This window comes from Hyaena hyaena, unplaced genomic scaffold (genome assembly GCF_003009895.1).
Source record: "Hyaena hyaena isolate Hyena2069 unplaced genomic scaffold, ASM300989v1 scaffold_382, whole genome shotgun sequence".
Lineage (NCBI taxonomy): Eukaryota > Metazoa > Chordata > Mammalia > Carnivora > Hyaenidae > Hyaena > Hyaena hyaena.
Genome location: NW_024081015.1, coordinates 1175831 through 1197113, shown reverse-complemented (window position 1 = coordinate 1197113; position 21283 = coordinate 1175831). Strand labels below are relative to the sequence as shown.

At 44.2% G+C, this 21283-nt stretch overlaps 1 protein-coding gene across 1 annotated transcript; it reads left to right on the top strand.

Moving 5' to 3' along the window:
• Window positions 1-1599: 1599 nt before the first annotated feature.
• SLC51A (solute carrier family 51 subunit alpha) lies at window positions 1600-21049 on the top strand. Its single transcript, XM_039250899.1, has 9 exons — window positions 1600-1637; window positions 2226-2320; window positions 15081-15235; window positions 16189-16262; window positions 16676-16834; window positions 17414-17525; window positions 17808-17954; window positions 20204-20309; window positions 20835-21049. The coding sequence occupies exons 1-9, from the start codon at window positions 1600-1602 to the stop codon at window positions 21047-21049; spliced, it is 1101 nt and encodes a 366-aa protein (XP_039106830.1).
• The last annotated feature ends 234 nt before the right edge of the window (window positions 21050-21283 follow it).

Below are 21283 nucleotides of genomic sequence, written 5' to 3'. Positions count from 1 at the left end.
AATTCTGTCCAGAAGTTTCAGAGAACATCCTCAACACCCTGCTATCTGCTCTAAGGGAGTCTAAAGTTCAAGCAATTAAGCTCAAGGCCTCTCACCAGGCTAGGGAGGAATGACCCAGGGAGCAGCCCTGTGGAAATTGTAGAGGGAGCTGAGTCAGCCCTATGTCTCGGCTGTGTCAGGGTGGGGCCAAGGCAAGTGACCGTCTCTGGGTCAATGCCTTTGTCTTCCTTACCTTCTTTGTGCCCTTACCTCCACCGCCGGAGGGTCCCTGAGACTCCTGGATCACTACACTGTCTCAAGAGTTGTGCTTTAGGAGAGAGTGAAAGAGGGAGAGAACTGCGCGTGACAGTTCTCTCTTGGTACCACATCAGTGACTGCTTCCTCAGAACGGATCTCCTCCCCACCCCAGAATCCACTCTCTTGATCCTCTCACGGGCCCTTTTCCTACTATCAGATACCTTACCCGAACCTCAGTGGAGCTCCTAACCTAGGTCCCTTCTGCCTATCTCTATACTCCCATGGGCCTCCATCCAACCTGGTATTATAACTTCTCTGAGCCTCCGTTCTTCATCTGTAAAATGTGAATAAAGATAGTATTTACCTTACAAGAGTGGTTGTAAATTTTCAGTGAGATAAGGAACATCGTTTTTTCTACAGCACCTGGTGCACCCAAAATGCTCAGTAAACATTTGCTGCTGCTGTTGCTGTCTTTTATTATTTCATCAGTCATGTAAGCAGGTGTAAAGAGCACTTAGTATGTGTTGGACCCTAGGCCGGGAACCTAAGGGTACTGTGCTTGGATTCGAATAGCTTTAAATCTACTTAGAGAGGGAAGAGAAATCACAAATCAATAAAGTAGTTCAGAAACATATCGTTTAGCACAGCTTTTCAGAATCTATTGAATTGCTCAGAAATCTAACTCAGCAACTCTGCCTCTGTTTCTTTGCTGCGTCTTTGGTTGCTGTTTGGTTGAATACACCATCATCAGCACGGGCTGGGCTGAGCTTTGGGAAACCCGCATGGGCCTCGGCTGGCTTTTCCAGCTAGTCTTCCCTTCTGCCTGCCAGGCCAACAGTGCCAGCATAGTCACAGGATTGGCCCTGACACTCCCATCTCTAGGGGAGCCGAGGCTGGGTTGCAGCCAGATCCTGGGAGAAAGGGGTTGCTGGCCAGTAGTATTGCAGGGAGGATACAGAACTTTACTCCTATAATCACCCTAGAAGACTCCTTAGAGGGGATGTAGGATGGGGGCTGATAGGCAGCAAAAGGTGGCCAAAGGCATTTGTGGGAGGGAGGAAGGAAGGACCACACCTAGGGAGAGGGAGGAGTCAGGAACGGGGGAGCTTAGCCAGTCAAGAGGATCAAATTCCTCCAGGGTGAACTCTGAGATAGGTTCTAGGGACCTACAGGCACGGAAAGCCTGTGAAAAGAGGACCAGGGGAGAAGATCCTGCCACTCCACCTACACGTGGCCCAGGTCCTCTGAGAGAGTCTAGCAGGCAGCAGAACCAGCGGGAGCCGCCTCCCTCAGGGCCCCCACCTGCCTGCCCCTCCTTGCCCCTCAGTGCCTGCTGGGAAAGCCAGAGAGGGAGAGAAGACGATGGAGCCAGGCAGGACTCAGATAAAGCTTGACCCCAGGTGAGTGAGGGCAGCAGGCCCAGAGCCGGGAGCCAGTTGCTAAGCAGTGGCAACCAGTATGTCACTGGCCTATCCCTACCTCCCTCCTAAGTTCTTTGGCTCCTAGGACATAGAATGAGACAGACTCATAATGGTTTGGCTGTCCCCAAGGTCCTGTGTGTGACCTTTCAGAGCCTTGGCTTTGTCCCTCAACTAGGAAGAGAAAAGTCTCAGAGGTAGGGGCTGTGAAAAGGATGCACAGAGCCCCATCCAGCTGTGGACCCATCCCTGGTGCTAAGGGTCCACTCTTTCTCTGAGGCTCTGCTCTTTCTCTATTGTTAGCCACTGGACTCATGCTCCAGTGGAAGTGGAGAGAGTGCTTTGTGAGGCCTTTGGGCTCCTAAGCCAGTCCTGTGCCAGGCCTACACAGCACTTGCCTTACACACTAGCCTGGACCAATTTGCCATTTCCTCTAAAAATCAGGGCTCTGAGGGATAATGTACAAGCCACCTGAACTCAGGAGTGTTTGAGGGCGTGTCAAATAATTGGTGTTCCTTCTGCTTCCCTCCCAAGTCCCCCTATTCTGAATGTTGGTTGGTGTCTCTTCAGGTACACAGCAGATCTTCTGGAGGTGCTGAAAATGAATTTCAGCATCCCCTCTGCCTGCTTCTCTGTCGCTCCCACTGCAGCCCAGCTTCTGAGAGGTGAGTCAAGGCCCTTCCCCAGGGGGGACTGAAAGGAGGACATGAGCACCCCAGCAGAAAGCCAGGACGGCTGAGTGAGGTTGAAGAGAGGTGGTCCTGAGCTGGCTAGCCTGGAGAGTATCTACATATCATGGCGAAGGCCTTGGGGAAGAGCAGCTCCTCAAGGAGCCAATAGGCCAAAAAAAGGGCATGACCACCTAGCCAGGGAGACACAACTGTATGTTGGGCCTCCTGCAAACCCCATCCTCAAAGCTCTTTCAAGTTGGGGACACTGGCTTGGAGCATTTTTCAAATCTCAGAGCCATCCAGGGAATCAAGATGGTGCCCAAATGATGCAAACCCCAACGAATCCCCTGGGGGCCTCCATAATACCCTCTTTGGGAAAGCGTCTACATCATTCTAGAGGGCTGGTTATTATGAATAATGTTCTTAACACTTAGGGGAACCTGTAAAACTATTCTGACAGTGTTGGCCAACTAGATCTTATACTGAATTGCTTTTGAGCATGAAAAGCAGAAAATGAGAGTCCATTTATTCCCTGGCCACCTAAAATATGACAACCAATGACTTCAGCATCATTATAGCAAACGTGTCTCCTGTCCATATTTTGTTTTGTCTTCTTACTGCACGATTAACCACCTCTTAGAATTTCAAGAATAGGAGTCTGTGTCTCTATGGAATCCTTACTGGTTTTTTTCCAGTCTCCTTCTTGATGTCGTCACCTCAGTGCATAGACTTTCTGAACAACAGGATATGGTCAGTGTGGATTAGAAGGCAGACAGGGCAGGTGCTTGGACAATCTCAGCCTTGTTTCAGAGCAAATGACAACGGCCAGGGTGTCCAGAAAGGCTTTGCAGCTGCCGTGGGGTTTGCACCAGTAGGTGGCTGACGCATCCAGCTCCAGGAACCTCTTGTCAGAGTGCAGCTCATGGTACAAGTGTTCCCTTGTAGATTAGCAGTTGTCAGACGAGAGGCAATTCTCTCCCTCAGGGAACTTCTGGCAATGTCTAGAGACAGTTCAGTTGCCACAACTAGAGGGTGCTATAGGTGTCTAGTGAGGAGAGGCCAAGGATGCTGCCCTGAATACAAAGGAAAGCCCCCCTCCCCCCCACACACAACAAGGAGTTCTCTTGGCCAAAGTGTCAATCGTGCTGAGACTGAGACAGTAAAAATTTCACACAGTAAAAGTCCATCTCACATGGCGTTGCTGCAGGACATGCGAATAGGAGCACCAGGGATGGTGCTCTCTTCTCTCAAAGCAGGGAGACCATTCTGGGTCCTGTAGTCTTGTGAGCTGCCTTGTTGGGGGATTTGGAGGAAATGTAGGAATGGGCAAGCAAACTGGAGAGTGGAGGCAGGCAGTGGGCGCTGCAGAGGTGGGGGTGGACACAGAACGAGCAGACAAGTTCTCCCCTGATCTGGCAGGATTCCAGGTCACTGGTGAGGAGGCAGGGGACCATTGAGAGGGCTGGGCAGGTGAGGTGGGGCCTGATGAGCCGGCAGGCAGAGAACTTGTACTTTATCCTGTGGAGAGAAGGAGCTGGTGAGGGCTCTAGACTGGGAGGGGCTAGAGAGTGCTGCAAGATAATTAATCAGTAATCAGAATGGACTTAGGGAAGAAGAGCCTTGAGAAGCAGGGGTATAAATTGGAGGTTATTGCCCCAGCCCAGCATGAGGAAGAAGAGTCTGAGCCAGAACAGTGTCCAGGGAAAGGAAAGGAAGGTTGGAAGACAAAAGTTATCCAAAGAAAGAGCAGCTGGTCTGGTCAATACCAAGACAAGGTGAGCAAAGGAAAAAAAGACTGTCACGACCACCCTGGGGAGCCGGGCAGGGTGACAACATGACACTGAGAATCAGGAAGCTGGGAAGAGGCACCCACTGAGGATGTGGCAGGAACCCTTCCTCCTCTGTTCGCAAACCATTGCTCCTTAAATTAGATGCCACTTAAGAAAGAGCTATTTTGGAAGAACTATGGAACCTTTCAAGAATCTGGGTTTTTTTAATGTGTACTTATTTATTTTTGAGAGAGAGAGAACACAAGCAGGGAAGGGGTTGGGGATGGGGGACGGGGAAACAGGGAATCTGAAGCAGTCTCCGGGCCCTGAGCCATCAGCACAGAGCCTGATGGGGGGTAGGAACTCATAAACTGTGAGATCATGACCTGAGATGAAGTTTGATGTTTAACTGACTGAACTGCTCAGGTGCCCCCAATAATCTGTTTTTGAAATGACTGTGATATGATTGCAATTACAATCCCTATAGGATTTTTTTTAATGGGATGATCCAAACATTCATGTGAAAGAGGGAAGGGCCAAGACAATTTTGAAAAAGTGCAAGAGGGTACCTGCTCTTCCAGTCCTTAAGACTAAGCAATGAGGCAGTAAGTGCAAGGTCCTAACAAGTGGAAAAGAGAACAGAACATAATGCTGGGAAAGAGAGCCCAGTGGGGAATGTGCTCTATGAAAGGATGCTACACACTTCAGTGGGCAGAATGGGTTCTTCAAGAAGTGACCTGGACAATGTATTTGTCCCTATGGCAATATAGGTCCAATGTAGCTTCAATCCAGACAGCTTAAATACCTAAATGTAAAATGCAAACTTTTTTACAAAAGAAAATACAGAAAGGTATCTTTATGATTGGGAGTAGAGAATAATTTCTTAAATAAAACACAAAAAAGCACAAGTGATCATGGAGATTGGCTGTATAAACGAACAAACTTCTATACACCTAAAAACACTATAAATGATGCTAAAAGCCAAACCATAAATTGGGAGAAGATATTTTCAAGCCTAACTAACAAGGGATAAGTAGTCAGAATAAGAAAAAGTTCCCAATAGGGGCGCCCGGGTGGCTTAGTCGGTTAAGCGTCCGACTTTTGCTCAGGTCATGATCTCGCGGTTCGTGGGTTCGAGCCCCGCGTCGGGCTCTGTGCTGACTGCCAGCTCGGAGCCTGGAGCCTGTTTCAGAGTCTGTCACTCCCTCTCTCTCTGACCCTCCCCTGCTCATGCTGTCTCTCTCTCTCCTAGAAAAAAAAAAAAAAAAAAAAAAAGTTCCCAATAAAAGTTGTATGAAATATGTGAACAGACAGGTCACAGCAGAAGAAACCCTACTGACCAGTAAATAAACAAAAAGATATTCTATTTTGTTAGGATTTAAGAAGCCATGAATTACACAATGGCATGTCATTTCACTACAATGAATTTGAGGTGACAGTGAGCACTTGTGGGCCACTGGTGGGAGTATAATGGGGATAACCACTGTGGAGACTGATTAGCTCTCTACAGCATTGAAGAAGCTCATCTCCTCCAGCCCAGAAATTCGGATTTTAGGTGTACGCATAAAGGAACTCTCCTAGGGGTGCCTGCGTGGCTCAGTCAGTTGAGCATCCGAGTCTTGATTTCAGCTCAAGTCAAGATCCCAAGGTCTTGGGGATCAAGCCCTGTGTTGGGCTCCGGATTGAGTATAGAACCTACTTGGAATGCTCTCCATCTCTCTTTAGCCCTCTCCCCAGCTCACACTCTCTCTCACTCTCTAAAAATAAAAAATAAATAAATTAAATAAATAAAAGTACTCTCCTATATGTGCTAAGGAGACATGTCCAAGAGTATGTATAGAAGCATTTGTTTATCATAATGAAAATAATATGATGAAAACAATTGCTGGGTGGAAAAAGCATTTTGCAGGATGATATCATTTATATAGATTATTTATTTATTTAATAAGTGGGCTTCCCACTCAGCGCAGAGCCCAACACAGGGCTTGAACTCACAACCCTGAGATCAAGACCTGAGCTGAGATCAAGAGTGAGAAGCTTAACCAACTGAAGCACCCAGGCACCTCTATGCAGGTTTTTTTAAATGCAAAGCAATATAGTATGTTAAGTATGCACTTATGCTATGAAAAATTAAAACATAAATGAAAACATATACACCAACTTCAGAACAGTAGTTAGCTCTAGGAGGTGAGGTGTGGAAGGGAAAATGATCTAGGAGGTGACTACAGTGGCCTTCAAATACAACTGTAATGGTTTATTTTTCTAAAAATAACCTTTGAGGCAAAATTGGCAATATTGTAACATTCTTTAAAAAGGGTTATGGGTATATTCATGTTTGCTCTATTCTCTTTATTTTTGGAATTTTTGTAATTTAATACATTATTTTAATTTATAAATTATTTTAATTTACAAAAAATCATTTTTAACCGGCTGTGATGAGATGTTCATTTTAAAAGTATAAAATTTTATTATACTATAAAATTATACTCTTGTAGTAATATAATATGTATGCACTTTAACCAGGGTGTTTCTTAAAGCTACTTTTTATTGAACAAATACTACGTGCCAGGTGCTGTGCTGAGGCTAGTGAGAGAATGAATAATCTGTCCAAGGTCAAGAGTAAGTAGTAAGTGGAATTTTTCTCTGAACTCTGACTCCAGAGACGGTGTTCTTAACCTCTATGAAAACAAAATGCAACAATGAAAATGACTTTTGGTTAGGAACTAGCTGAAATTATTCGTGATACTCTTTCAAAATTTTAATGCCCTTGTATTGTTTTCATTATTTACAAAAAATAATCTTCACTATTTCAGAGACAGTGGGACATTTGCTAGTTGCTAAAGGTATAATTGTATTCAAAAAGCTCAGTTAGACAAGCATTTCCCAAAGTGTGTTCCCTTGAGTATTAATCTCAAGTAGTGCTTCATGAACACAGAATCTACAAAAATAAGTTTTGTAAAATCTGGATTCTAAATCTCCAGTAGGAAATCAACAGTGTAAATCAGATTAAAAACTTGAGCATGGGAAGAAACAGGTTTCATTTTATTTAAAAATCCTTTGGCCATAGAACACTTTTGTCCCATAATATCTGTTAACATGCGGAAACATAAGATACGAGACAATCTTTAAAGAAGATCCGTGAATTGCATGGAGAGCAGGAGCCCTCTTTCTTAGCTTTTTGTGCTGTGGCAGTAGATACAAGAGCCTGTAGATAGCACAAGTATGAGAAAATATACAGGGTGCCAAAGCCAGCAGTTAGAAGAGACTCCAAAAGCATTTGGGTACTGAACAGTCAGAATATGCCCCTACCCCACCCTCATAAACTTAGACAACTTTTTAGGGTTGCGTATGATTGTTTATAGCACTCCACATTCCCTCCCATAATCATGTGAACACACACCAAGAGTCAATGTGGGAAATGGTAAGATGGGCTTAGCCAGAACGGAACAACCCCCCAACCCCGTTTAAATCCCAGCCCCCTAACTTCCAGGCTGTGTGACCATGGCCAAGGTGCTCAACTCTCTAGGCCTAGTTTCCTGGAAAAGCCTATAAAATGGGGATGACAATAGGAATTCTCATGGGGTTATTTCTTTTATTCAACCAATAGCCACAGTTGCTGTCCCAGGCACTTAGAGATGGAACAGAGAACAAACAAGCTTGACAAAGTCCCTGCCTTTTTGGAATTTACACAATTGGGGGGTGTGGGGACAAAGGAGAAGGTAACAGAAAATAGGCAAGTAAATAAATATGTAAATAACTTCACTGTGGGAAGCAGATGGGGGCAATGTCACCTCAGGGAAGGATGACTGAGAAGGGGCATTTGAGCAGAGACCTCAGTGAGGAGAAGCCACAGGGACTCAGAGAGAAAGCAGAAACCAAGTGCTACCAACTTCTGGAGGTGGGCACAGCTTACATCGTATTTGGGAGGCTGAAGGAGTGGTAGGGAAATCCTGAACTCAATAAACAGAGAAGAGATTAGATGGTGCTTGAGATAGGAGAAACACAGGGTGTGGGAGAGGATGAGGGATCAGTGCCCAGGACCTAGGGACAGAGGTCAGAGGAGGACTGTGTTTCTGGGAGTCACAGGGGAGGCAGACTTTCAAGGAGGAGGGACTAGTCAAGACAGTGAAGACTGGGAAAAGTTTTAAGAAGTGGGGGGGATGCACCTGGGTGGCTCAGTCCATTAAGCATCCGACTTTTGCTCAGGTCTCGAGGTTCGTGAGTTTGAGCCCCTCATGGCGTTCAGTGCTGATAGCTCGGAGCCTGGGGCCTGCTTTGGATTCTGTGTCTCCCTCTCTCTCTGCCCCTCCCTCGTTCATGCTCTGTCTGTCTCTCTCTCAAAAATAAATAAATGTTCAAAAAAAAAAAAAAGATAGTGAAGACTGGGAAGGGCTTTGACCTTGAATGGCTTTTGAAAGAACTTTCTCTGAGCTGCTGAGGACAAGGTCAAGGTTGGGTGGGGAAGTCAGGCCTAGTCAGGCCTAGACCTCCAGCAGTGACTCAGCCTTCCAACAACAGACATGGGTTTTTAGAAATCTACTGAGTTAATTTTGGTTTCTGCCTATCTGGATTTTATCTTTCGTGCATTTTTTTTAACTAAATATTTCCATTGTAGAAAATAATTCAGACTCAGTAAATCTTGAAAATCCAGCAAAGTAGAAAGAGGAAGAGCCATCTGTACTCCTGCCACTCAGAGACAGACACTGCAAATACCTTGGTGTTAGTTCCTTACTTTTTTTATTTTTTTAATGTTTTATTTATTTTTGAGAGAGAAAGAGAGAGACAGAGACAGAACACAAGCAAACAGGAGCAGAGACAGAGGGAGACACAGAATCTGAAGCAGATCCGAGCTGTCAACACAGAGCCCCACGCGGGACCGTGAGATCGTGACCTGAGCCAAAGTCAGATGCTTAACCAACTGAGCCATCCCAGGCACTCTAGTGTTTGCTGGTGTTAATTCCTTTTTCTATGTTTTCATTTAGCATTAGTTGAAATCATACTGTACCTCTAATTTGATGTCCTGTTTTTATAAGCATGACATCATATGAATTTTTCACATTATGATATATTTGACAAAATGTGCCCTTTTGAAAAAACATGGTTTTGTTATAAAATACAGCTTTGTTATAGAATAATTGAAAAAGATAGAAAAGAAGGCCAAAACCACCCATTCTTATCACCCAAAGATGGCATTTTTAATATTTTCTTTTAATATTTCTAGGCATTTTTCTATGAAATTATTTTTTAATGTTTTTATTTTATCAAAGTAATATGTGAACATGGTTAAAATTTCAAATAATACAAAGGAGCTACGAATGCAAATTGACTCTGCTCTATCCATTCTCATTTCTATTCTTCCTCCTTTTTTATTTTTATTTTATTTATTTATTTTTTCTTTATTTTATTTTGAGAGACAGAGACAGAGAGTGAGTGGGAGAGGGGCAGAGAGAGAGGGAGACACAGAATCCGAAGCAGGCTCCAGGCTCTGAGCTGTCAGCACAGAGCCTGACACGGGGCTCGAACCCACAGACTGTGAGATCATGACCTGAATTGAAGTCGGATGCTTAACAGACTGAGCCACCCAGGCACCCCTCTTCCTCCTTTTTTAGCTAAAGGTTCTTCTGATAGTTACCTTCTGATCACCCACATGGGCAGTATTTCTTGATTTTCCATTTTGTGAGATAAAGATATTAGTGCTCCACTCTTTGCTTCAACTCTTCTCTCCCCAAACATGATTATAATTTTACTGGGCTAATTTTGCAAACTTCCTTGCTGACATAAGTTTTCTTAGGTATAAATTACATACAGTAAAGAATAATGATATCAAGTATATAATGTGATTCATTTTTACTCATGAGTACATCTATGAAACCAGCATCTCAATCAAGAAATGGAACTTTTCCAGCATCCAGTCAGGTCTCTCTGTACTCCCTCCTTAGTTAATATGCCTCCTGAGACCACTATCCTTTTCTCTTTTTTTTAATGTTTTTATTTATCTTTGAGAGACAAAGACAGAGCACTAGTCAGGGAGGGGCAGAGAGAGAGGGAGACACAGAATCCCAAGCAGACTCCAGGCCCTGAGCTGTCAGCAATGAGCCTGATGCAGGGCTAGAACTCATGAACCCAAGATCATGACCTGAGCTGAAGCTGGACACTTAACCGACTAAGCCACCGGGGCGCCCCCCTGAGACCACTATTCTAACCTCTACCTCCTCTATACGTCATTTTTCCCTATTCACCAATTTATATAAACAGATAGCTTATCAAACAGTATGTACTCATGTGTCTGGCTTCCTTCACTCATCGTTACGTTTTTAAGATTGATCCATTCTGTTGTCTGTATCAGTAATTTATTCTTTTTTATTGCTGTGTGATATTCTATTGTGGGAATGTATCACGATTTATGGTTGACCTTTGAACAACTTGGGTTTGGACCGCATGAGTCCACTTATATGAGGATTTTTTTTTCCTTTTTTCTTTCTTCTTCTTCTTTCTTCTTCTTCTTCTTCTTCTTCTTCTTCTTCTTCTTCTTCTTCTTCTTCTTCTTCTTTTTTGAGAGAAAGAGAGGGGAGGGGTAGAGAGGGAAGGAAAGAGAGAGAATCCTAAGCAGGCCCCACGCTGTGAGCGCAGAGCCCGATGTGGGGCTCAAACTTACAAACCATGAGATCATGACCTGAGCCGAAACCAAGAGTCAGACGCTTAACCAACTGAGCCACCCAGGTGCCCCTATGAGGATTTTTTTCAATAAATATATGTACAGTAGTGTATATATATTTTTTCTTCGTTATGATTTTCTTAGTAACATTTTCTTTTCTCTAGCTTACTTTATTATAAGAATACAAAAATAATACACATAACATACACAATATGTGTTCATCAACTACATTATCAGTAAAGCTTCTGTCAACAGTAGGCTATTAGCAGTTAAGTTTTGGGGGAGAGAAAAACTATATGCAGATTTTCAACTGTGCATTGTTCAAGAATCAACTGTATTTATCTGTATTCTTATTGAATCAATATGAGCTATTTCCAGTTTGGAATAATGCTGCTCTGAGGATTCTCTTGGTGATTATAAGCCCTCATTTCTATTGAATAGGTATCCAGAAGCGGAATTCCTGTGCCATAGGGTAAATGTATGTTTAGCTTCAATACGTACTACCAAACTGCTTTCCAAAGTCACCGTGCTGCCCCAACCGAAATATATGAGAGTTCCATTTTTTCCTTATTGTCATCAGCACTTGAAATCAAGAATCCTTTTCATTTTAGCCCCATTGGTAAGAATGTAATGGCCTCTCGCATTTGTGTTACCCTGATGACTGTTGATGCTTAGTGCCTTTATGCTTCTCAAACGTTGAGGTACTTTCTTTTGTGAAGTAACTGTTTAGGTTACTTTTTTTTTTTTTTGTCATTTAAAAACATTGTGCTGTCTTTTTCCTACTGATAGAAATTCTTTATAGATTATAGATACATGTCTTGTGTTGGAGATCTGTATTGCAAATGTCTTCTCTCAGTCTGAGTTGTCTTTTCATTCTCTTAATGATTTCTTTTGACAAAGGAAAAATTTTAATTTTAAGAAAATCCAATTGATCGATTTTTTAAATTTATGGGTGGTGCTCTTGTGTCGATTCTAATAGATATAGTATCTTTTAGTATGGTCTATTCTAAAAGATCTTTGCCTATCTCAAAGTCATGAAGATATATATTTCTGTTTTCCTCTATAAACTTTACTGTTTTGGGGCACCTGGGTGGCTCAGTAGGTTAAGCGCCTGACTTCAGCTCAGGTCATGATCTCATGGTTTGTGAGTCCGAGTCCCACGTCAGACTCTGTGCTGACAGCTCAGAGCCTGGAGCCTGCTTCAAATTCTGTGATTCCCCCTCTCTCTGCCCCTCCCATGCTCATGCTCTGTCTCTGTCTCTAAATAATAAATAAACATTAAAAAATTTAAAAAATAAAAACTTCACTGTTTTAGCTTTCACATTTAGGTGTTTTTGTATGATATGAGGGAGGGGCCAATGTTCTTTTTTATCTCCCAAAGGACATCCAGTTAACCCAGAACTCTTTCTCAAAAAAACACAACCCTTTTCCCCATGAATTGTAGTGGAAATTTTGTCATAAATCAGATGATCATACATATGGGAATCAGTTAATGCATTTTTTGTTTTTTTTAGTGTTAATAAGTTATGATTCTTCATAAGAATTATTACATATTCTTCACAAAGATTTTTAATGGCACAAATTTTTCATACTTCGATAATTAATATTCAATTGGGTACTTTATTTAATAATTCCAATATTGTTGGGCACTTAAGTTGTTTATAACTTAGGGATATTAGTCATTATATTATAAACATTATCTTTTAATGGAACAAAATTAATATATCACAGTTATTTTGCTCTTATCTGACAACTAAGCAGATTGACTGTTTTCCCACATGTCCTGACCTGTGTTAATATGTTTTTCCATTTATTTGCAAGTGTCCTTTTCTGTTATCAATTCTCTATATCTAATAAAGATCTTAAACTTGAGTGCACATTTATTAAAAAACTTCTTCCCTCCGTCTGCTTGCTATCTATTTCTTTTAAGCATTCAGAAAGAAGTTTAAACACTTTATATTAAATTTGGCCATTGTTTTCTTTGTGATTTCTTAGATTACCTCTAAGCTTAGGAAGGTCGTCCCTCTCCAAGATCTTCATGAAAATACAACTCTCTTTTTTTTCTCTCAGTTTTCCCTGTTTGATTTTTAAAGACATCTATCTAGAATTATCATGATATATGGCAGACTTTACGGGTATCTCCATGAGTGTTTGAAATACTCATTTTGTTGTAAAGGGTAAAATTATATTTAAAAATCTTCTGAGGTTTGTATTTTTAAAATTTTGAAGAGGAGAAGGTAAAGCCTTTTTAGTAAAGGACTGCAACCAGTTTTTTTTTAATGTCCAAACCTTGTGGGGACTTCTGGAACAGTATTTGGAAAGAGAACTGAGAAAGAGGTAGCAGAGCTAAACAGTAACAACAAAGTCAAGCAAGTAGTTGAGTCACTGAGTATCCTGACTAAGTGGAGGCAGGTAGAGGAAGGGCTGGGTAGGGGGAAAGAAAAATAGCAAAACCCTGTCTCTTGTGGCCTGTGATAGAAAAAGTTTACTACTGACTTTACAAATCCAGCTTGGGAGCTTGAGTCTAAGGGCCACCTCCCCCATGCAGGTCCCCTGGATTGGTCATTCTACCTAACTGCAGTCAGAGGTGAAGGGCCTCTTCTGGATAAAGCAACAGAGAGAGACAGAAAAAAAAGTGTGCCCTAAAATAAGAGCAACCGGGATCAGTGTGGTATTTTTTTGACACATTCATCTTTGTCCTGGTTGCTCCTTGTGGTGGCACCAGGTATGGCTGGCCAGATGACAGCTCAAGCTTTTGCTGTGGTGTGACCTCCTTCCTCCCTGCTTTGGTTTCATTTCTCTGACTGAGCTGACCTCAGTCGTCACAACATAGGGGGGACTCGCCAACGTCTGCCTCCTACTCTACTTCCCGTGCGCTAGGACAACACACTGGGCTCTGGACAGTCTTCTTTCCCCCTTCTTCCTCTCATTGAGACAGTAGGTGGGAAAGAGGGTCGGCCAACTAGGGAAGAGACCTAAGATAAATGAGGGTCGAGGCTTAGTCACCAAACACAGAACCTTTTTTTTTCTTTTCTTTTTTTTTTTTTTAAATTCTTTTAATGTTTTATTTATTTTTGAGAGAGAGACAGAGACAGCATGAGCAATGGAGGGTCAGAGGGAGAGACACAGAATCTGAAACAGACTCCAGGCTCTGAACTAGCTGTCAGCACAGAGCCATATGTGGGGCTCAAACCCATGAACCGTAAGATCATAGCCTGAGCCGAAGTTGGACGTCTAACTGACTGAGCCACCCAGGTGCCCCCACAGAACCCTTTTTTAAAAAAACTAATTGCTAAACTGATGAATTACATGTTCAGAAACACGTGTTGTGCTGATAAGTTCTTCCTGTTAGCAATAGTGAGGCCAGAGGAGCTTCACCCATGTTTGTCAAAATATTTGTTATCCTCTGACCATTACCAGGTGAGCTTGTTGAAAATGCAGATTACTGGGCCCATCCCAGATCTATTAAGGCAGCATCTCTGAGAGTAGGACCCGGACGGCTAGTTCTTAACACCTCCTCAAATGATTGTAATAAACACTAAAGAGAGCTACAGGACTGCATTTAAGGCACTATGAGGCCAGGGCGCCTGGGTGGCTTAGTCAGTGAAGCGTCCGACTTTCACTTAGGTCATGATCTCGCGGTTCGTGGGTTCGAGCCCCACGTCGGGCTCTGTGCTGACTGCCAGCTCAGAGCCTGGAGCCTGTTTCAGTCTGTGACTCCCTCTCTCTCTCTGACCCTCCCCTGCTCACGCTGTCTCTCTCTCTCTCTCTCCTAGGAAAAAAAAAGACATTATGAGGCCAACACGAGTCAAATGTCCTTGGAGTCTTTACTTGTATCCATTTCTCTTTTGTTTCATTCCCATCCTAATGTTCCAGTTTCATGACATAACTTTTGAAATCAAATTTAAACAGCTCTAAAGTATACACCATTCATTACATTCTGCTTTAATTATAATGTTAATTGCTCCATGTCTGCTAGCATGACACCATTTACTGGAAGTACTAAAGTTGGATAGGCCCTGCTAACCTCCTAAATTCAGCCTCTTTGCTAATTATGTAAAAACTTGTTTGGTGTCTATATCCTGGTTGAGGTGAGCCTTACCATGCCTAGAATTACCTGGTCTAGTCTCCCATCCATGCGGAAGAATGACTACTTTTTAGCTGCATGCTAAGGTCTAAGAAAATACCACTCTTCTGCATGAGTGGAAGCCTAGACCAGATAGTTCTAGATGTGGTAAAGCAATTTAGATCCAAGAGAGGAAGCCCACATCTTCAGCCCCTCATCCCTGGTCTTTAGCTCATGAGAGTCTTCCTTCTCTTTCTACTTTAGCCCTGGGCCCTGCAGAAATTGCCCTCACAGTCATTATGACTTTGCTTGCCCTGGGCTCGGTCACCATCTTCCTGGAGGACGCTGTCTACCTGTACAAGAACACCCATTGCCCCATCAAGAGGAGGACTTTGCTCTGGAGCAGTTCTGCACCCACGGTGAGGGCCTTGGAGCTGCCCTTTGTGTGTGTGTGGCGGGGGGGGAGAGCTAAACAAGAGACAGGAACCATTCTGGAAATTCCTCTAAACTCAGCATTTCAGGCTAGCAAAAGGTTGCCTGCCTCTACCCACTTAAGAGGGGGGCTTGTAATGAGAGCTCCACTTGCAGTCAGGACCCCATGCTTGGGTCAGCAGGCAGTGGGACTGAGAGTTTGAATTCTTAGAGCCACAGAGACAGCTGGAGAAACTGCTCGGCCCACCAGCAGCCCCATTCACTGCTTCCCAGCATAGTATTACTGTTAAAGGCAAGCGTCCTTCCTGCACAGGCAGGTGGTGGTTCCTCAGACGGGAGGGAGGGAAAGAAATGTTTTTCCCATGAGGACAACTCACCTCTATAGGCCTTAACCCACTCTCGTAGCCATTATATAGGTCTCTGAATTGCTCCCAGGCCATAAGATTAGACTTCTGTTTCCTTGTGGTAAGGCCTGTGTGTGTGTGTCTGGGGTGGAGAATGGAGCCCTTGAGGTCCTTTTCTAGCAGATGACACCTGCCTGGGCCGTCTCAAGGCATCAGAGATGCTCTAGTCACATATGGCATTGAAAAGGAAGGGCTGGATCTTGATCCAATTCCTCCTAAGGATGAACTCACCAACTCTTAGTCCAGGGATATAGATGAGATAGATAGTCTTCAAAATGACATTTTGACTTAAGTGACCAGCCGCCTCTAACCCTACATATAGAAGGAGCTGACTACTGAACTGACTACTGAATTTAAAAAAAAAAGGAAGCTTAAACAAAATTAGCTGATTTGATTATTTTTCCAGCTGGCCACTTTTAAGTAATGCTGCCTCATGTGTTCAGTTTTGCCCCTTGAGCCTTTGCCACAAGAAGTTTGAGAGGGTGAGCACAGTTTCCCTTCGTGCCCCAACCAGCTTCTTGCTTGTCCCCAAGCAGGTTGTGTCTGTGTTCTGCTGCTTCGGTCTCTGGATCCCTCGTTCCCTCATGCTTGTGGAAATGGCCATAACTTCGTGAGTGTCCTGCCCCACCCCCAGCTCTGAGGTGGGTACCATTTTCTCCCTACTCACCCAGGGCTCCAGAGTCTGCATCTTCTTTTATCCCCTGTCCCTTCCATAAATCCCTGCAAATCAATTGATCATGAGTCTAGCCCTTTTCAACTTGTGCTAACTCGGGTCTCTTGAACTTTCTGGTTCTGTTCATCTTCGGTCACCATTTTGTTCCCATAGGTCCCAATTCCCCTCTTTCTCAGCCCCCAGACCCTCTGGCTGGGTCACACATTCCAAATGCCTCTTCCTACTGGGCCCCCTCAGTGAGCCCCACCTCTCCTTCACCCTCTGCTGTCTATATGTCTTTGGCAGCAAAGGGGTTTCCCTTTCGCTGGCCGTCTACCCCTCCGTGAAGCCCACCTCTACTCCCACTCCAGGTTTTACGCAGTATACTTTTACCTGCTGATGCAGGTCATGGTGGAAGGCTTTGGTGGGAAGGAGGCAGTAGTAAGGACACTGAAGGACACTCCAATGATGGTCCACACTGGCCCCTGCTGCTGCTGCTGCCCCTGCTGCCCCCCACTCATGCTCACCAGGTAAGGTGGGAGGAATAGCCCACCGTTGTTCTGCTGTTGCATTGAGGAACAGCCTCTTTCTGCACTCTCCCAAGAGTCTCTCTGGCTCCCTCAGCCCTGCTTCAAGCCTCTTAGAATCAATCTTGTGTGGAACAAAGCCAGTGATGAAAGGGCAGGCATCCCACAGCCAGCACCCGCACATTGGGCACCCGCCCAGGGGTGAGGGGAGCAGAGGAAGGAGAACTCCAATTTCCATCACTTAAGCTCACTGCTGCCTACACACTTCACCACACAGAGAAAACTGGACTTTGGGCTACTTACTTGTCCCTTCTGCCCATTTTGGTTAAAGAGGCTGGGGTCAAATTTCTGATAGTCCTTGCTCAAAAGGCAGCATTCTGGTAGGGAGATGAGTGGAAGGCAAGAAGAAAGTTCCCAACACTCTTGACATTCTCGCCTCTTCCTATGTCCCCATCCATTTAGCCATTTTGGTGTCTGTTATGACAGCCAAGCTTCAGCCCAGGAGCCCAATGAGGGGGCTGGAAGGTCTCCTGGAGGTGGACATTTTGTGGGTTCATATTCCTAACCCTCTTCTTCCTTCAGGAAGAAGCTTCAGCTGCTGATGCTGGGCCCATTCCAGTATGCCTTCCTCAAGATAACACTGAGCCTGGCAGGCCTGTTTCTCATCCCTGATGGCATCTATGACCCAGCAGACGTAAGCCAGGAGTAAGGGGCAGCAAAGTCCAAGACTCAGTTCCTCTGAGCTCTAGAAGGAATAGCTGGAGCCAACACCCCCTGACCCAGGGCTCCATGGACAGGGTAGCCCCGGCAACAGGGTGGCCGTGAAAAAGCAGAGGCTTGGGCTCTGGTGGGGAGAGGAGAGTGGAATAGGCCAAGGCTTTGGGGCTTTATTTTATTACCTTTCCCATCATGGAAGAGGAGGAAAAGGAGAAAAGGGCTTGCCTTCCTCACTGACTACTTTCTGATCTGCCACCAGATTTCTGAGGAGAGCACAGCTCTGTGGATCAACACTCTCCTCGGTGTGTCCACCCTGCTGGCTCTCTGGGCCCTGGCCATCCTTTTCCGTCAAGCCAAGATGCACCTGGGCGAGCAGAATATAGGAAGCAAATTTGTTCTATTCCAGGTAACTAGAATTTGGATTCGGAGGTGAGACCAAAAGCAGGTCCTGAATCTTCTTAAGCCTAGGTGTCCTGTGAGATCTGAAAAGGATTCCTACTCCTTCCCAGTTTTTGTTTTTCCTGTGCTGTAAGAGTTTCCTAGCGCTGCCCTAACAAAATATCACAAACTAGGCTTAAAACAACAGAAATGAAGTCCAAAATCGAGGTGTCAGCCAGGCCATGCTCCCTCTGAAACCTACAAGGGAGAATTCTTCCTTGACTCCTCCTAACTCAGTGCTTTGCCAGCAATCCCTGGCTTGCAGCTGCTTCCCTGATTTAGCCTCCGTTGTGACATGGCATGTTTCGGTGTCTTGTGTCTCTTTTCCTCTTCCTGTAAGGCCAACAGTATATTGGAATAAGGACCCACTCGACTCTAGCACGAGCTCATCTTAAGTAATTACACCTAATTACACCAGAACAATGATGCTGTTTCCAAATAAGATCACATTCTGAGGTCCTGGGGGTTAGGACTTCAACATATCATTTTAGGGAACCCATTTCAACTCGTAACAGATGTATTACCAACCTTAAATTCTTCTAGTTTTTTTTTCTTTTCTTTTCTACCCAATACTTCCTAAAACTCTGTAATTCTCCACCACCACTAGCTTCAGCATTATCATAATTATGAACTACCTACACCACATGCTAGGTACCTTTCATACATTACATTTGAATTTGTACAACAATCTTCGGAGTCATTATTATCTCTGTTTTACAAAGGAGGAAACTGAGACCCAGAGATATTACTGGGCTTGCTCAAAGGCACGTATGTATGGGACTAAAATTTAAACTTAGATCTGACTCCCAAATCCACCTTCCTCCTTCTCATTACAGTGTCTCTTCACCTTCACACCTCTTCTGAAAATTCTCTGCAAAGCACATTTGTTCACTTTTAACACTTTCATCCTCTAAGCCCAGATATCTCCCACCAAATACAATGGACTTTTAATTTTTTAATTTTTTAAAAATTTATTTTTGAGAGAAAGACAGAGCACAGGCGGGGGAGGGGTCAGAGAGAAAGGGAGACACAGAATCTGAAGCAGGCTCCAGGGTCTGATCTGTCAGCACAGAGCCCAACGTGGGGCTCAAACTCACAAACTGTGAGATCATGACCTGAGCCAAAGTTGAACACTTAACTGACCGAGCCACCAAGGCACCCCTAAATGCAATGACTTTTAGCCCAATCTTGTTTTCTTCTCTCCCCATTCTTTCTGTCTCCTTGCTAGGCCCCTCTCTTAATCCCAAGGCATAGTGACTGCTTTGTAGTCAAGAGAGTGATTTCACATAAATTCTTTGATCTAAGCAGATGCCTCCGAAATATGAATTTCTAGGTGCACAATAGGTAGAATTGAAGGAGAGGCCAGAAGAGCCAGAAATGGGAGTCAGGGACTGAAAGGGCAGAAAGGATCTGGGACCCCAGAAGCCCTTAGGGTCATGCCACAAGGTGAAAGCCCTGTGATTGTCGAGCCTGCCCATGACTATTGTGGGACATGCTGAGTCTGCCTTGAAGAGTCTGATGGTTCAGAAAAGTGCACTTGGAGAGCAAGTACTAAGATAAATGGTGTTGCTGGAGCATCTGGACAGAGATTTTCTTTTTCTTGTTTTTTTTTCTTATTGTATTAAAATATACATAACATACAATTTGCCATTTTAACCATTAAATGTGGCATTAAATGTGTTCACATTGTTGTGCAAGCATTATTACCACCATCCATTTCCAGAACTTCTTCGTCTTCTACACAGAAACTCTGTACTCATTGAACAATAATTCCCCATTCCCCCTGCTGCCCAGCCCCAGGCACAGCAGAGATTTTTCAAAAGGCACCTTCATGGCTCACTGTCCATCATTCTAGGAGCAGGGATCTCAGATATTTGAGCTAGATGGAAATAGTCTTCTCTAACCATCCATCCTTTTCATCCATTGAGTGCTTGCTAGTATCCATGGCTGAAATAGGGAAATAAACACGAACCCCCAATCCATTCTTGTTTCTTGTCCCAAATGTTCATAAAATATTGGGCAGAAGACAAGATTGTAATTTGCCTAAGATTAAAACTCCACAAAATTTTATACAGGTGAGCTTCAACCCTCTACAGCTGCACAGATCTAAAGGTCAGCCAAGTGCACAGCAGAAGGGCAAGCACAGCAGTGGGCCAGCTGGCCTCAGTGCCACAGACGCTGGGTGCATTCTGCCCTTGTCTCTCCTCTGGTCCACAGGTGCTCCTCATCCTGACCGCTCTGCAGCCATCCATCTTCTCAGTCCTGGCCAATGGCGGGCAGATTGCTTGTTCACCACCCTTTTCCTCTAAAGTCAGGTCTCAAGGTGAGCACATAGGGGCTCCTCTCCCATTCCGGGGTGGGCAAGAAGGGAGGGCCAGGGGAGAGAGGACCTCAGAACAGAGGTTGGGCCATCCTGCTTTCTATGCAGAACACTCAGAAATGAATCACCAAGAAATCCTAGTGAGGCTTTCAGGAGACGGTGATTTCTCTGACCACACAAAGAAGAGCTATAATCCCACAGCTTAAGGCCAGCACTGGTGGCCAACTCAAGAAGCCATGGGTTCAATCATTAGCTCCTGGGAGAGAACTGGCTGTGGTTTGGAAGCAGAAGGTCATGCTGATAAAACACACAAATGAAATGGAGTTTAATGCTAGCCTCAGATTGCAGAAGTTTTGGTTCTGGCTCTACCGTTCATCTGGTGTGTTATTTATGACAACTTAGTATCTCCAGGCTTGGTTTGAGGATAAACTGGAGAAAGTGTTGCTGAACTCATATGCCAGGGATGCTGGTGGGATACCATCCCTACAATTTAGCGTAACCTACATTATATTTCACTCCACACTGCAGTGATGAATTGCCACCTTCTTGTACTGGAGACTTTTGTAATGACTGTGCTGACACGCATGTACTACCGAAGGAAAGACAACAAGGTTGGATATGAGCCTTTTCCTTCCCCAGACCTGGATTTGACTTCAAAGTCTGAAGTGGATGGTTTGGACATTGAAAGAGACTCTGTACATATTAAACAGGCACAAGATTTCCTCACTGTCCCTCAACCTTGACCAAATGGGGATGGATTCCATTATCAGCACAAGTTGGCAGATTACATTTGACTATTGGAATGAAGGAGAATTATGGAATAGGATGCAATTATTTTGGATCCTGCCTGGAGAAGGTATTTTAGGTTTTATAATAAACAAAGAGGATAGAGTTTATAACTGGGTACAATGCCTCTGTGGATGACACTATTAGCTCCTGAAGCTTGTATATTGAAAGGTCACTCTGAGTTTTCCTAA